Source organism: Myzus persicae, unplaced genomic scaffold (genome assembly GCF_001856785.1).
Source record: "Myzus persicae strain clone G006 unplaced genomic scaffold, MPER_G0061.0, whole genome shotgun sequence".
In the NCBI taxonomy this organism is placed as follows: Eukaryota; Metazoa; Arthropoda; class Insecta; order Hemiptera; family Aphididae; genus Myzus; species Myzus persicae.
In genome coordinates this window covers 148,829-164,770 of record NW_019100836.1, presented here as the reverse complement: position 1 = coordinate 164,770, position 15,942 = coordinate 148,829, and the positions used below count along the sequence as shown (strand labels likewise).

Below are 15,942 nucleotides of genomic sequence, written 5' to 3'. Positions count from 1 at the left end.
TATAATATTACTGTTGATATTTTATCAATTATCGAAAACCTGAAAACCTAAATACCTACCTATCTCATTATCTGTCTTTGAATCATTATAAGATAAGTTTGAAATATGATTTTGACATTTTTATTATAGTCGTATCATTTGTCAATTGTTGTCCTTTACGATGTGACGAGTCATATAGGAGGTATATAATATCAAATAATCACTTATTTAGTGACCAAGTGCCACGTTGTTTCTAATCATTTGTCGGGGAAAGCGGCACGAGCTTCGACGAGCGTCCGTAGTACCTACATATTACATATTAAGTCAAACTGGACCGCCACAATCATAATAAATCACATCCAAGCTTTTAACTAAATTGTATGTAAATAGGCAACTATTACATATTATTATACTTAAAGGAGGAACATTTTTTGCTTCTCTCCTTAAAATGGTTTGCTATACATAACATATTAAGTAATGGTTAAAAAAAATAATTAATAAATAATATAAAACCTTTTAATGGGGGAGAAGATAGGGAAAAGGAGGAAAGGGCTAAGCTACAAAAAAACCACGTATATATTTTACACTTCTCACTGATTAAGTAAAATATTGTAATTATCTTGAGTTATTAAAATTCTTTTTAAAAAAAAAACAAAAATGTGCGTCGTTTGCTTTTTTTTCCTTTAGCTTTTTTTTCAAATGCTTTTTTTTCCGTTTGCTGTTTTTTCATTTGTTTTTTTTTCTGTTTGCTTTTTTTTTACTGCTTTTTTTTCCGTTGCTTTTTTTTCAATTGCCTTTTTTTCCTATTACCGCTAAATCTCACTGATCATAGTATAATAATATATAATATAAGTAATGCTTTGAAGTACTTATATATAACTATTGTACACCTATTTGAGTGTATTGGAAGATGATTCAGTGCTATCGTCAATCAACAGACATTACTTGTTTGTATTATGTATTTGCATGTTATATAATACTGTGTGTTGTGCGTATTTCAATTTATTTGCCAATAAGCGAAGGCAGAAGAGGAGTAATATTGTTAAAACAGAGCCTTTCGGTTAAAGAAAGAAAAATAAAAGTTGAGGTTAAATCCATAGTATTTTATATGGGCGTCTGAAGAAAATTATGTTTTTAAATTTTTTTTTTTTATGTCATTCATAACTATTTTCTACCAGAAAAAATTGCTGTTGAAGAAAATGGAAGCATTTTTACTGCCCCAAAACTTGATGACTGACATCAAAATAAAAAAATAAAAAAATACATATCATTGTAAGTTTTGTCAAGTTTTATCGTTCCATTCAGAATCTAAAATTAGAAATATATTAATTCTAATGAATTATCAACATTTACTTAAATCTGAAAATTGCAGAAAACCATAAAAAATAAACCACTTGACTCAGATAAATGTTTTTATGACCAAAATATTTCTTTAAGATTTACGTATTTGGTATTTTAAATTTTACAATTTTGTCTTAAACCAAGTTTATCTAGTTGTAAATATGCTCCAATTGTATTTTGTTATGTGGAAGGACATTTTCTAAATGTAAAAGTGTGCTTCGAGATAATCGTAGAAGTTATCAATTTAAAAACTGAAAATCGATTTTAATTAGTTCATGTTGGTACTGTCCCATAATAATAATTGAATAAAAATAGTGTAGTACTTTTAAACACAATTTCATAAAAATAATGTTATTCTACATTTTAAAATAATAATTGTATGTATAAATAATACTTTACTTAATTTATAACACTTTTAAACTTACACGCTGTCATCAAAAAATGTTATTTTAAATTTTTTTCAATAAACATTTTTATGCATACATTTAAATTGTGTTGTATTTTTGCAAAAACTAATTTTATATATATTTTTGCATATTTATAATATAAATCTGCATATCTTATAGATACTAATTGCATATAAATCCGAGCCCTAATTATGAGTAATGCTCTAAATTCTCATGGACAACCAATTATAGATTATTGTAATAATATAATATTTATTTAACTATAATATAGAACAGTGGTCTTCAACCGGTGGGTCATGACCCATTTTTGGGTCGCGTAAGCTTTAAAATTGGGTCGCGATAAGTCTTCTTTTTAAAATAAAAATAAAATTTTTAAAATTATAAAAGGTAAAAAAATAATTTTTTAATAATTACATTTAGAAATTTAATAAATGAAAATACAGTTTAAAAATAGTAGTGTATGTTATGTATTATGTATCAGTTATATATTAGTTTTAATAGTACTATTGCAAAGCATTAAGCAATTTACGATTTTTTATAAAGCTTCCGTGGGTCGCGAAAAATGTAGGCCTAGAAATGTGGGTCGCAAGTCCAAAAAGGTTGAAGACCACTGATATAGAATACAGAATTATGTACTTATAAGGTTCTTTTATTTAGAAACATATTTTTGAATTTTTGATATAAAACCCCTAATAGAACCTTTATCTTAAATAATAGATCTTAATTAAACTTTGAAACTTATGAAGTTTAAATGTCAGTAAAATAAACATTTCATACATGAAATAAAAACTGTATGATTGTTGAGATTAACATAATTGTTAACTTTTATCCAGCGGTGTTCTCAAAATGTTTGAATGAATAGGAAAATAAAAGTGTATCGCAAAGTTGGCTGCTGAGTCTTAACCCTCATAACCACCCTCTCTCCACTTCTATAACAATGTAGTATAAAGAGCTATACCTATCTCAATATATCATATTATTTAAAATATGCCCCATGTTTAAAAATAATGGGACTGTAATAGTAATATTTTTTTATTTTTACGACAATATCTGTTAAAATTAAATGAATCTATATGATAGTTCATAATGATATAAAAAAAAGGCTATGTTAATATTTTTAAACCAGTCTATTATGTCTAAATCCACAATATTAACTAATAAACTTTGTAATATATTATTTTATTGTAATTTACAAAATTTTGAAAACATTATCTTCTTAAATTATTCAAAGGTGGTGACAATAGTAGCCATAAAAACAAATGGCGATTGACAGTGTATAATTATTGAGTGATTTTAGGATTTTAATAAATTCAATACACTTGAAATATGGCTTCACTGGACAACAAAGATACTGTTTGTTTTAAAGGATTTTAAGGTATTTGGTAAACAATAAAATAAAATTTACAGTAAATAGTATAAGAAAAGTTATGTATCCAATTTATACTTGATAAAATAAAATTTGTTATAAAATTGGATATTATTACAGATTTCCTTAATATTTATCTATTTAAATGAACACATTACCTATTATTAAATTTTAATAATAACTTAAGTTTAAATAATTAGACAACTATAGTTTTTCCATGAGTTGTGAAATGTAATCCATTACTCGTTCATCTCTCAGGATTGTCATGTGGTCAGCATTTGGAAATACTTGATGGAAAACTTTTTGCTTTTGCATGGTTGACCAATAACTGCAACCTTCAAGGCTTCTGGAATTAACTGTTCCATCGCCATTACCATATTGTAACTTAGGATACTTAAGCGGAAATTTTCCTGGTCCAAATATCATTCTAAAATATGACAAAATACGTATGTTTAAAAATACATAAGGATTCACAATAAAAATTCAGACAAACCTTTCAACTGTTGGAATTGTATCACCATGTAAACAATGGACTTCTACACCAGGTGGCCCAAAATCCATGTACTGTTTAACGTCTAAGTACATATCATAGCCAGTCATGTAGTCTATGCCTCTGTAATGATAACAAATATTGAAAAAAAATTATTTATCATGCTGCATGACATTACTCACTCAAAAAATGATTTATAGTCTGTCACTGTATAGTTTTTTTTATCAGTTTCTACTAATACTTCATCCGCCTTCCAAAAATACGGAGACGGTAAAAGCCATGCTAAGCTGGGAGATGTAATTTGTTCAGCTTTTAAAACATTTCCACTAAGTACATACACTCCTAGGTCATCACCTGTAAATAAATAAGTACATATTAATTATAGACATGAAATGTTAATAAACTATTTTCCTGTTTTCTAATTATTTTTTCAGCATACCTACAGCGAAAACTTTCAATGCTTTAACTGCTCCACCCCAAGCACCAGCTAATGAAACCATTGCTCTAACATATTTATCTTTCCACTCCTGCGTTTGAGCCCGCAAAAATTTCAATGTCATACATCCTCCCATGCTGTGTACAATAAACACAATTGGTGTATTATTATTTTGTTGGTATGTTTCTTCAGTTAGTATCTTAAGTTTCACAAAAAACTCTGTATTTTCATCTATAAATAATGAAATTTATATTTATATGATAGAAAAAATTGTTTCATTTTTAATTCTTACTAGGAGCTTTTCTAAAATCATAAGGCGCTCCCCGAATAGAAACATCTCGCTCAAGACCAGTGCCCACCAATGTATCACCAACACTCTTAAAGTAAGCTCCAAATGTGGATAAACTAGGATCTATGTATTCAACAGCAGAAGAATTTCCCCATCCAGGCACTCTTATATCTACACCTGGAGGACTGTGAGTAGTACGGGTAACATTGTCATACATCAGTCTCATATTATCTATCTAATTATAAAAAAAATGTATGAGTTATTAACTTAATAAAACTAAATACATTACTTTACTTACCAAACAGTCTATTACATATGGCACTAACAATTCAAGATTCAACCAAATGTTGGAATAATCACTTGTTTTTTTATCACATAAATAATGAACAACACTGGGTTTGTTCAATTTAGCATCTATGCGGCTACCACCATCACCAGGAACTAAAAATAACACAATAATACAATTTTTTTTTTTTAATTAACTTGATTGCATTCCTATACCAAATGTTATTTTCTTAGGGTTGTTGAGTGATGTGGCTAGCGTTTATTAGCATAAATATGCTTTTGAAATAATTTGTTTATTATTTTGTAAGCAAAGCTGAATGATATTTGATCATTGGTTAGGGTGGTTCAATAAATATTTAAAATATATATTGATACACCATTCAAAAATATGACCTTAAGAGAGTATAATTTCTATTTATTTTGTTAGAAGTTATTATTATACGTAAACTTTGGAGTGAGAATCAAAAAAAAGACACACACAGTAATGTGATAACATGTACTCTTATATAAATAGACTATTTTAAATTCTAAAGAATACATTTTATAACAATTAAGAAAATGTTGTAAATTATTATGTTTAAGTAGATATTCAATAATATTCCAGAAGTAACATTAGTCGATTTAAAATATTTAATTTAACAAATTATTATCTTTTAAAAAATTTAGATATTTATACATATTATGTTGATCAATAAAGTGTATTTCTAAATTATTATGTAGGCATGAGTAAATATTAAAATAGTTTTAACTTCTTTCTGATCAACATTTATTGTTATCATTAGCATTCTAAATTGATTGATTCTAAAAAATATGAGAAAAGCATTATTCATGTGTTGAAATATTATTTTTATCAAATAGGTCTTAGGTATTTTAAATTTATGGGATCACTGACTTCTTATATAATAGAATAATATAAATAAATTGAGAGAAATAGTTTATATATAATTATATTTGATTTTAATCGCAGTATAAGGAATAAGAAGTATGCTCATATTTTTTTAAGGGGCAATATATAATTTATATGTGTAACCAACAATAAACTCAAGCTTAAGTCACAAGTTAACATTTCATCTTGTATAATGCACTATGCTTGAAACACAAGACAATGCACATGCACAAACTAGAACAAAAAGCGGAATGTGTTGAGCACAAGTCTTATTCGTTATACTATGATTTTAGTTATGTAATATTTAAAATGATTCAACTAACTGGCAAAAATGTATGGATAACATTAGAATATTATTTTAAACAAAAATCTTTTGAATAAATTGTGGTATACCTTATATTTAAGCAACACAATCAAAAATGAATTTATCATATCATATAAGTACCTAATAAGGAATTAGTGTTAAATACATTAATCATATAAAATTATTTATGTGAAAGATGATATGAATAAAGTACTTAACCTTGATATTACATGTGATCCTAAATAATGATTTGCCTAATCAAATTCAAATTATTTTTAAAGCTAATACCATATAATTAATTATTTTATCGTTGTAAATATTTTAACTTTATTATATTTGGTTAATAATGTTTCAAATTATGATGTATCCAACAATAAATATTGTCTATTATATTTTTAATAACATACAAATCCATTGGTTAGCTTATTTACCGATCAATTGCATAATAAATTTAACTATCATTGTTTTTTTTAAGTGGATAAAATAATGTGATTAGATCAAGAGTATAATTTAATAATCAATAGCTAAGAGGTTTTAGTTAGTAAAGAAAATGACCTTCAAATCATAATGATAAATCATAATATACTACTATACCTACCTACTTCAATGATAACATTTGAAAAGCCATAAAATAGTTTTTTCATAAGATGTTTTGAAAAAAAATACTTCATTAATTACAAAATATTAAGAAAAAAAATTAATGGCATAGCCCGGTAAGAACACAAAACATTCAATTAGAGAGTATGTGGTTACCGCAGGCAAAGCAGTTTGCACAACCATAGAACAGATGAAAACATAGAGCCATCGGCTCTGTCAACGACGGCACACAGGCCAAGACTTACCTAAGACGACCGGATATCTGGCGGATGCGGACGTTGCAGCCAACAGCCACACAACGATGGCCAATCCACTGATGGTATGCATTGTTGTAGTTAGCGTCTGAGGTGGTCGGTGCCCGGCGGAATCGTTCGGACGCGCCTTGACCCGCCGTTCACGACTTCAGCGGTCGCGTACAAGCATGGCAGCCCCTGGTCATATGCGACACGAACGACGACTGAGATCGAGGATTTCAACCGATCGCTGCTACTGATGGTGATGCTGACTGTAGCAATTGTTGTTGTAGCTCACTATCAACAAGTACGATAAACAAAATATTATTTTCTTATCTCTCGCGCATGCGGCACAGATCCATAGATCCGATTAATCCTAAGTCACTGCCCACCATACCTATATTGTTATTTGTTTTACACGACGAGAGACAAGGCCAAAAATTAGAACCGTGTGATATTAATAGGTACCTATTTTAATATCGTAAAAACAATAACTCGGGGTCGAGTGAGACTTTATATACATAATATTATTATAATTTATAATCGAAACACTCGATTGTATGAATTGTAAATATATTTATTAATACGATATTAGGTTATCGAGACGTAAAATACCGATCACGGTTATCACTGGTTGATTAATCGTTCCGCTATTAAAACTATATAATATTCTACCGATAGTTAAACATTTTGTTCGGAATAATTATATTCTTACAAAAATTATTACCCATTTTATCGATCTAAAAAGTATGAATTATAAAAAAAAATGTTAAAACAAATATTTGCACCTACCTGTTATTTAAATCAATATTACATTTCGACAATTGACATTAATGCATCATGCATGTAAAAGAAAGTGAGGGCCCGTGTCTCTTGACTCTTTATCGTCGTAATCGTTGGATAATTGTTGATATTTAACCATAAATAAATAAAATATTACGTATTTATATGAATGATAAATCTTACAATGTACAAGATTCCTTATTTTATCTATTTATTGAACGCTACGAGCGATTGTTATCCATGCATGGCGGCGGTTTACAAAAGCAAATAGCAATACAAGGACTTGAATGCCATCTGTCACGACACACAAAGACACAAAGGCTACTCGGTCGGCTGGCGTGAAGGAGGGGGGAAGGTTAGGCGATCATCACGCCACATTATTATTTTTTTCGACGTCGGCATTTCGGCCTAACCTAGGTAAACAAAGTTCAAACATTTATCAGTTACCTATTCACTATCTTATTGGCTAGTGCTGATGGTGGGAAAGGTACGATTTCATTCGCCTTGCTACATAGCATTACTTATTACTACCTTTATAGTTTATACCTACGATTGGAATATTCGCTAGAACTATATTTGTCATTAATTCAGTGTCAAGTATTATTAACTACTATGTATAATAAATTATAGAATACATTATACTTATATTGTAGTATTGTGGAAATAGGAAATAGGCCAGAAATGTGGTTCTCCTTATATTACTTATATAAATGTAATTTAAAAAAAATAAGTCTACCTAATTGCTTAAATAATTAAGGAGATCATCACAGACCGCAGTTTATTTTCCTTGAGTTTAACACCATTAAGCAGTGTCTTGAGTGTCCGATTTTAATTTTTAATGTATGAATGAATTCTTTAGCAAAATGTCTAAGCTTAGGAAGTCTACAATCAATTTTCAATTTTAAGCAACCTTAAAATTCTGTGAAATAATTTAGTTACATTTGCATTGGTTTTGGGCATATCAGATTTTAAATAGGTACAAAAAAGATCGAGCACAAATTGAGTACCAAATCAGGTGAATGAACCTTTTTGTATGAATAGCTTTACTTACGTATAGTTCATAAAGTGATGCATATCACCAAATAAAATTGTATTCAAAATATATGTAATATAATATCACATAAATCATAAATTGTAATGTCATATTTATTTTTAAAAAAATTTGACATAAATCCAAATTTTAAACCATTAACTAATGTTCACTTTTTCAATTAATATTATTGTTGAAAATATCCATAATCGTTCCAATAAATTTTATCTACCTGCTTTATATCAAAAATATTTTTTTAAATTTTATTTCCTGGAGATTGGGAGACAAATGTATAACACAAAAATATTTGAGTATATCATTTATTAATTGCAGTATACCTACATATTTTCAACATTTTTTTTTTTTAATAAATACTTAAATAGGTGAGAATAAGTACAAATAATTATAATTTTTTTTCAATTACTTAAAAATAAAATTATTTTCTAAATAATAATGCTACCCATATATAGATTTCACAATTCAAATCTATTTTTGTTCCCTTCTTCGTATTTCATTTATTTCATAAATATTATAATACTCTCGAATTAAAATTTGTTTCTTGGAGTTTAATGTTCCTTCGCTTCTACTCCTAATTTTAATACAAGCTTCTGCTTAAAATTCTTCTGCCTACTGGATCCAATAATAAAAAAACCGTTAAAAATAGTTGCGCAATCATCTGATTTGCCTGTTTTAAATGTAAAATTTTTGTGGCCCTATTAACAAAATACTTTTTTGAAAAAATGCTTCATTGTAGCCCAATTTCCGGGTGCCTGGAAATATAAGTTCACTAATCACTTTCCATAGTTGAATAATACATTTTGATTATTAGGAAATTGAAATATTAGTGAATTACTAAATCTAACCTAAATAATATGTAAGTAGTGAGTATAAGAAAATTCTAGTTTCCACTCATTTTATTAAATTTTGAAATTTAAGACCTCTGTCTAAAAAGTAAATTAAATTAATTGGTCATCTAATCTACAGATGTCTATATTATAGACTGTGGAGTAAAGTGTAAACAGTAATCATGCGATTATGCAGGCCTGATGTGATAGGGGAAGGTTGGATTCCCCCTGGGCCCTGCATTTTTAATAGGGCCCGGAAATTAAACAAAATTAATAATAGGTGGTCAAAAATAGCAAAGCCCCAAGATATTACCCCCCGGGTTCGGGATTCTCTTTTCACGGCCCTGTAATTATAATATATATCATACAACAAATATGTTATTTGATTTGCCGCAATCCATTGACAAATGCTTGGACATGAGAGAGTTAAAAGCGATAACAGATACACACTAATTTCATAGGTACTTCATTTTACTACTCATACAAATACACTAAGCCTAAATATACACCTATATGTCATATAAATTGCCTAATTATTACTCCTTAAAACATGTAATTTTAAACCTTAAGAGTACGTCAAACCAGCCCATAACATACCAAAATGTACGTCAAGCAGTGAAGTACCCAGGAGAAGGGACCTTAGGGCTTAAAGGCCTTCAGTCCTCCCCTCATTAACAGTGTTATGATATATAATACATTAAAAGCCAAAGTATAGACCATGACATTTCTTAAAACGGTTTTAATGAAACATTTTGCTTATTATCAATTATTTGTAGATGATATTTTGGTTACGGGATATAAAAATAACGACCTAGTATAAGGTAACAGATATTAAATTATGATTTACTTTGTAAATAGCCCCCCCCCCCCTCCATTGAAAAATCCTGGATACCCCACTGATGTCAAGCAGTATAGTTTCTATTATATTAGTGATAGGAGTTGATACAATATTGTAGGTGATTGGTATGGACGTATAGTAGCATAGTGCTGTCATTGATGGACAAAACAGTAATAAAGCGTTATATACTTAATATTTTAATAGTGTACCTATATTGGAAACGAGCAGCAAATACAACACTAGGTATAATATATAAAAAATAAAATATAGACATATTATATACTACTGTTATATATATAATCTAAGTACCTGTTAATTAATAAGTAGTTTCATGTAACTTGGGAGAAACCTTGTTTTATATTTTAAAGCTTTGTGAAAATTTTAAATATCAAATCTTTATAAATAGCTCAGAAACAAAAAAAAAATGTTGAAAATGATGTGTACATTTTTAATAGAAAAGGCTTATGTGAACATTTGGCAAAAAAATAATGTAGGTTATCTTCGGTTATTTTTTGGAATATCAAATAAACAAAATTTATTTTGTCAAAAATTAATTTTGAGTATAAAGTCGTTCGCTTGTGAAAACTATTGGGAATACTAACATAATGGAAAATATTTATAATTATAAATTGTGTTTCTTTTAAATAATTACAATATTAGTACTATTTTGGAATGAATAAGGTCAGCTATTTATTTTGCCTAAGTTCTATTTATACCACTGTAATGAAGGGAAAATAACTGCTATCAGCAGTATTAAAGAAACATTACATCATAAATCATAATTAAATATTAACTTGGATGTTTTGGTTAAGCATTTTTAAAAAAATACCATTTATCGGGCTGGGAATTTTCGTCCTTTTTACCTTACTTATAATATGTTTATTAAAGCCTATAGGCTATATGGCTATATATCATTGTTAATTAATTTTATAATATATAACTTAATCGAATATCTTGGGGCAGTGAAAACAGATTAGGTAAGTTATTTATATGATTGAGTATTGAAACATTTTTATTTATTATTTATACATAAAACATTATTGTTTTATATGTTCAAGGTAAACCTTTTTACACTTGATAGATTATATTTGTAAGATCACTTGTTTGTTCATTTCAAATAAAAAATTAACCCTTTTTGTACTGAATTCAAGAAATAAAAGTACACAGAGTAGATGAACAAAGAACAAGAAAATTACTTATTAGTAAAATAATAAGCACTTATTAAATAATTGAATGATGATAATAGTTCTAGCAACATGTAGTGATATCAATGGTTAAAAAGTGTTGTTTTAATTAAAATTAAACTAATTAAAATAAAGTCATTGTAGTTATATTTAATTGAAGAAATAAACTAAATTAAGAATTACAAAACTAAAATTTGATTAGTTTTGATAATAACTAGAATAAAGTTAACAAAAACTAAATAAGTACCTATTTTACATTTCACTGTATAAATAACATTTGTTTTCGATTACTGACAAAGCTACCAAAATATAAAGAGAATTAAACAAATTGTTCAATCATCATAGTACTGTGTGGACGTGTGGTTAGTGCAAATGATTGCCCCTGTTTTTAGAACTTAGAAAAAGATAATGCAATCTAGGTTTGTATTACTGTGGTAATCTTAAAAAGGGTATTTGTTGTTTCAGTCTTGGGATAGGTGCTTATATAAATATGTGTCAATATACTTTTGACTTATAACCTTAAGTTTTTTTTTATAAATCATTATTAATACTTTAATATTTTATTAATATTAAAATTATCTATATAACTATATACTTCAAAAAATCAAATTTACTGTACATGATTTTAGTATTTGTTGACAATTGCAGATATTGCATGTAACTATCTTTAAAAAAGATTTTTATAAATCAGCAAAAAATGACTGATACAGATTTAAAATTTGTTCTGCTACAAAATAGGTTACTGTATGTCAACAATGCGGTGACAACAACCATGGGTGCCTGTTTGTTCATGTCAATGACACATTGATATCGATGTTTAACATGTTAATTGTCAAAAAATAATTATATTTAACTCACCAGTTAGCCGTAATAATGTATATTATTTTTTCACAATAATAATAAGAATTCTATTTACAGCTATAACAGTGAATTAATGTAATACATTTGTGTACATCTTTTTAATCACTAGATAATAGGTATAATTAGTAGGTTGAAAAATGATTTTGTTAAAATGATTCTTATTAAAATACATGGTATATAAAACTAACAGTCGTTTATTTAGAAATAGATCAAAAAGTACAATATTTTAATTTCTTTTCATTATAAAAAATTAATTAGTACCAAAAAAGTTGTAAAAGTAAAATCAATATATTTTACCCTCAGACTTAAAATTTTAAATTATTATTGAGTCAATAAAAATGACAATATAGAATGTTGAAATCTTAAACATAAATCTACAAAATAACATATGTTGGACTAGTGAGAACACCGCAATTGTTATCCTTACGAGATATAAGTATGTAACCAGCATTACCCCAGTGAGTTGACCATGAGTTTTTCACCAGCCAGTATGGATGGCCATCTAATGTACCATAACCCACCAACAACACAGCATGATTCAACTCTAATGGACTATTACCTACAAATAAAAAGTATGTACAGTATAATATACATATTTCAGTCTAGTAAGAAATACTTACGGCAATCTTTATCGTAGTAAACACCATTTGAGTAGAAGGCAAATGTTTTTAGTGAAGCATAAATGGCAATAGAAATAGGACCTTCATTGACTAAAGCAATTTTTAATGCTTCTTCATCATAAGTTGTTACATTCACAAAACTAGTAATTTTTGTAAGATCACTATTTGATATGTTAGCTATATGACAGAAACCATCCTAGAAGTATAAAAACAATATAAATAAATATTATGATGATAAATAAAATATGAATATTGTTTATAAAATATTTACGACATTTAAATAATTTGTGGTTTTTGAATAAATATTTTTATATTATTATTCACTGTTAAATACATATTAATTACATATTTATTTTAATTGTATTTTGTTACAGATATGAGTAATAAAAAAAAATGAATATTTTCTTCAGTGCATATACAAAAAAAAAATCAAGAGATAATAACATCAAAATTAACTAACTTTTTTTCTTGTGTAACTCATAATAATCCGAACATTTTTACACATAATGTAATGAATAATTAAAATTTAAATATTCTATACCTGAGAAAGGTATGGACCGTACTCTTCTTCAGTTGGTAAGCCATGCTTTTCAATCCAAGAATAAGCACGGAAATCTTCTCCGCCATCACACCCATTATTGCCAAAACCCCAACTGCAGTCTACCAAAGCCTATAAAAATAAAACATAAAAATAAACTATATATATAACAGAAAATTTACAATTTGAATTAATTATTATGGAAATTTGTAAATAAAAAAATTCCACTAATGAAAATACAATCTTAACTCTACAAGTAAACATTAAAAATGAAATTTAAAATTAGCATTATTTGTAAATGAGTTTTTTTTTAACACATAATCACCAAATATTGAAAAATCCAAAATATTACTATTAGATATCCTCATAGAATATACAACTAAAACAATACTAATAATTTGAATCGTTTAAAATTATAAGCTATTATACTTTTATGGTTTTTGGATTTCTTTTATATCTTGCCTTAATCATTTTATTCATGCATTTATTTTAAATTAGACACCAAATTTAATTAAAATGTTTAAATGCAGAAAAAATAGAATCATGTTTTTTTTTATACACTAATTATTTATCAATCTCAGTACTTAATAGTTAATATTTTATTTAACAATAAAAAACAGTACTTTAAATAATGGTATACCTGTTCAGAAAAACTTTTACGTTCACCATGTTTCATGAAATATGCTCCTTCGATTGTACCAGTAGTACCAAAACTCCAACAAGAACCACAAATTGATTGATCTAATGGTTACAATTATATAAATAAATTATAAACATTAGCCTAAAATATATTATTAATGAAAACTATACCTTTAACAGGTGTTACAGCACCAGCAATCCTCCAATCAATTTCTGATGGTAAATTTTGAAAATCAGTCTTATTGTACGGAAAAGGTTCTCCACCATTATCCTCTTCTTCACTTAATTTTCTATAACCACACATTGATTTAAGTTCTGTGCTGGAATAGTCAGCCAAATGATTGACAGCGAGTGTATAACCAACATTAGCTCGATTTTTTGAACGAATATATCTAATGAAAATACATAAATTATTAACTTAAAATTCAGTAACTTTACCTCAATTTTTGATGGATAATTGATGAGGTTATAAAAATAATGAATGTAAAAATAATAGTCACCTTAAGTTTTGTCGGAAATTATTTTTACGATCAAAATGTTCAATTGTATCATTAGGATAATTTTTGTTATGTTTGCGTTTAAATTCCTCAAATGTGGAATCTATGTATTCTCCATAGTTATTTATGAACTCCATCATAGGATTGAAATCATAAAGATGGTCTATGCCAGGTCCAGGGAAAGATTCACATTTTAAATCTAAAAGCAAAAGTTTCAAATATTTTATGATAAATTGTTCAGATAATGCAAATAATTAACTAGCCATCATTGATATACCTACCTTCAACATTGAAAATACTTGGATCAGGCTTCACTGGTGTAAAATGTTTGTAAATTATAATGTAGTCATCAAAATGTGACAGAAATACTGAATTAAATCCATTCATTTGAAACCGTAATGGATAAGCAACATCATCCTAACAAATAATATCACTTTAATACATTATAATATTATTATGTATAAATGTATAAGTACATCACATATAATTAAAGAATAAACGTTTTAATTTGTTTAAATTACAATAAATTAAATATTTTATCACTCAGATTTAATTTAAACTTACTTGTCTATACAACCACATTATATATTTTCCAACTGTTTTTTCCACTCTTTTAATATACACCCATTTTTCAACTACAATACCATTTTCTAAATGTTCCTCCACTAACTAAAAATTAAAAATACATTCAAACATTAATTTTTATATTAAATTTTAACCTAACCAGCCACAAACTTTAAAATCACTCAGGTCTGGAAGTGTTGCCTGAGGTGAAATTTTTAGTTCATCAGTTCCATTCACTTCTAAACATTTTAGAGTGTTAGTTTCTGTTTCGGTAGTCACAGGAACAATTTTAAGAGAAGCACCAAAAGAGCCTTTATTGGACAATTGATATGTTTTTGCCATTCCTAATCAATTTAAAGATTAAATATAAATCATACTTTTTGTTAAAAAAAATTAAAAACTTGCCATGATAATAGTCAATGCGACTATTGCTTGAGTCTGAATCATACCAAGCACTAAATGGTTCATGCACTTCAGCAAATGGAATAAATATGTCACCTTCTACAGAATAACTTGAACTCCATTTTGGTACACCAGCTAGAATATCCAAACGAATAAATAAAAATTAACAACAATTGAATAACAATCAATAATATTCATGTTCTATCACCACTAAAAAAGACAAAAAACTATTCAGTCAATAATAAAACATAAAATTAACTAATATTTTAATATTTAAAATTGTTTTCTTATAATACCATGTATATTTTCCAATGGTGTTTAAGAACTTTAACTTGTATCAAACACGCACAAACTATCAAAATCTTATATAAGAACTTTTGACCCTTTATATTTTAATAAATAAAAACTACATACATTAGGTGTTTTATTGGGAAATGATTGGATGGTTTTAAATTAAATACCTACCTATTGCCTTTTATTAATAATGTATTCAATTTATATCACAAATAAATGTTAATTAATGTAAAT

General features: G+C 27.2%; 2 protein-coding genes across 5 annotated transcripts in view; both read right to left on the bottom strand.

Annotated features, from left to right (window-relative positions):
- Positions 1–3,127: 3,127 nt before the first annotated feature.
- LOC111026381 (group XV phospholipase A2-like) lies at positions 3,128–7,718 on the bottom strand. Of its 4 annotated transcripts, none has more exons than XM_022304459.1 (8): positions 7,406–7,718; positions 6,626–6,910; positions 4,607–4,749; positions 4,312–4,543; positions 4,023–4,250; positions 3,766–3,937; positions 3,587–3,706; positions 3,128–3,520 (listed from the first exon to the last, which is right to left on the bottom strand). In XM_022304459.1, exons 2-8 carry the CDS (start codon positions 6,705–6,707, stop codon positions 3,298–3,300), a joined length of 1,200 nt encoding a protein of 399 aa, XP_022160151.1. In that variant the 5' UTR covers positions 6,708–6,910; positions 7,406–7,718; the 3' UTR covers positions 3,128–3,297. The 4 variants fall into 4 exon arrangements, with proteins under 4 accessions (XP_022160151.1, XP_022160152.1, XP_022160153.1 ...); XM_022304460.1 differs by having other exon boundaries at positions 7,580–7,718; XM_022304461.1 differs by lacking the exon at positions 7,406–7,718 and adding an exon at positions 7,011–7,151.
- A 4,612-nt stretch (positions 7,719–12,330) lies between these two features.
- Positions 12,331–15,942, bottom strand: part of LOC111026358 (digestive cysteine proteinase 1) — a 5,258-nt gene continuing 1,646 nt past the window's right edge. Inside the window, exons 2-11 of the mRNA XM_022304412.1 lie at positions 15,418–15,549; positions 15,184–15,356; positions 15,013–15,117; positions 14,730–14,865; positions 14,452–14,647; positions 14,123–14,343; positions 13,953–14,053; positions 13,316–13,444; positions 12,775–12,970; positions 12,331–12,713 (exon numbers count right to left, since the gene is read on the bottom strand). Coding sequence (XP_022160104.1) covers positions 12,529–12,713; positions 12,775–12,970; positions 13,316–13,444; positions 13,953–14,053; positions 14,123–14,343; positions 14,452–14,647; positions 14,730–14,865; positions 15,013–15,117; positions 15,184–15,356; positions 15,418–15,549 — 1,574 coding nt within the window. The 3' untranslated portion in view covers positions 12,331–12,528. The remainder of the gene's footprint in view (positions 12,714–12,774; positions 12,971–13,315; positions 13,445–13,952; positions 14,054–14,122; positions 14,344–14,451; positions 14,648–14,729; positions 14,866–15,012; positions 15,118–15,183; positions 15,357–15,417; positions 15,550–15,942) is intronic.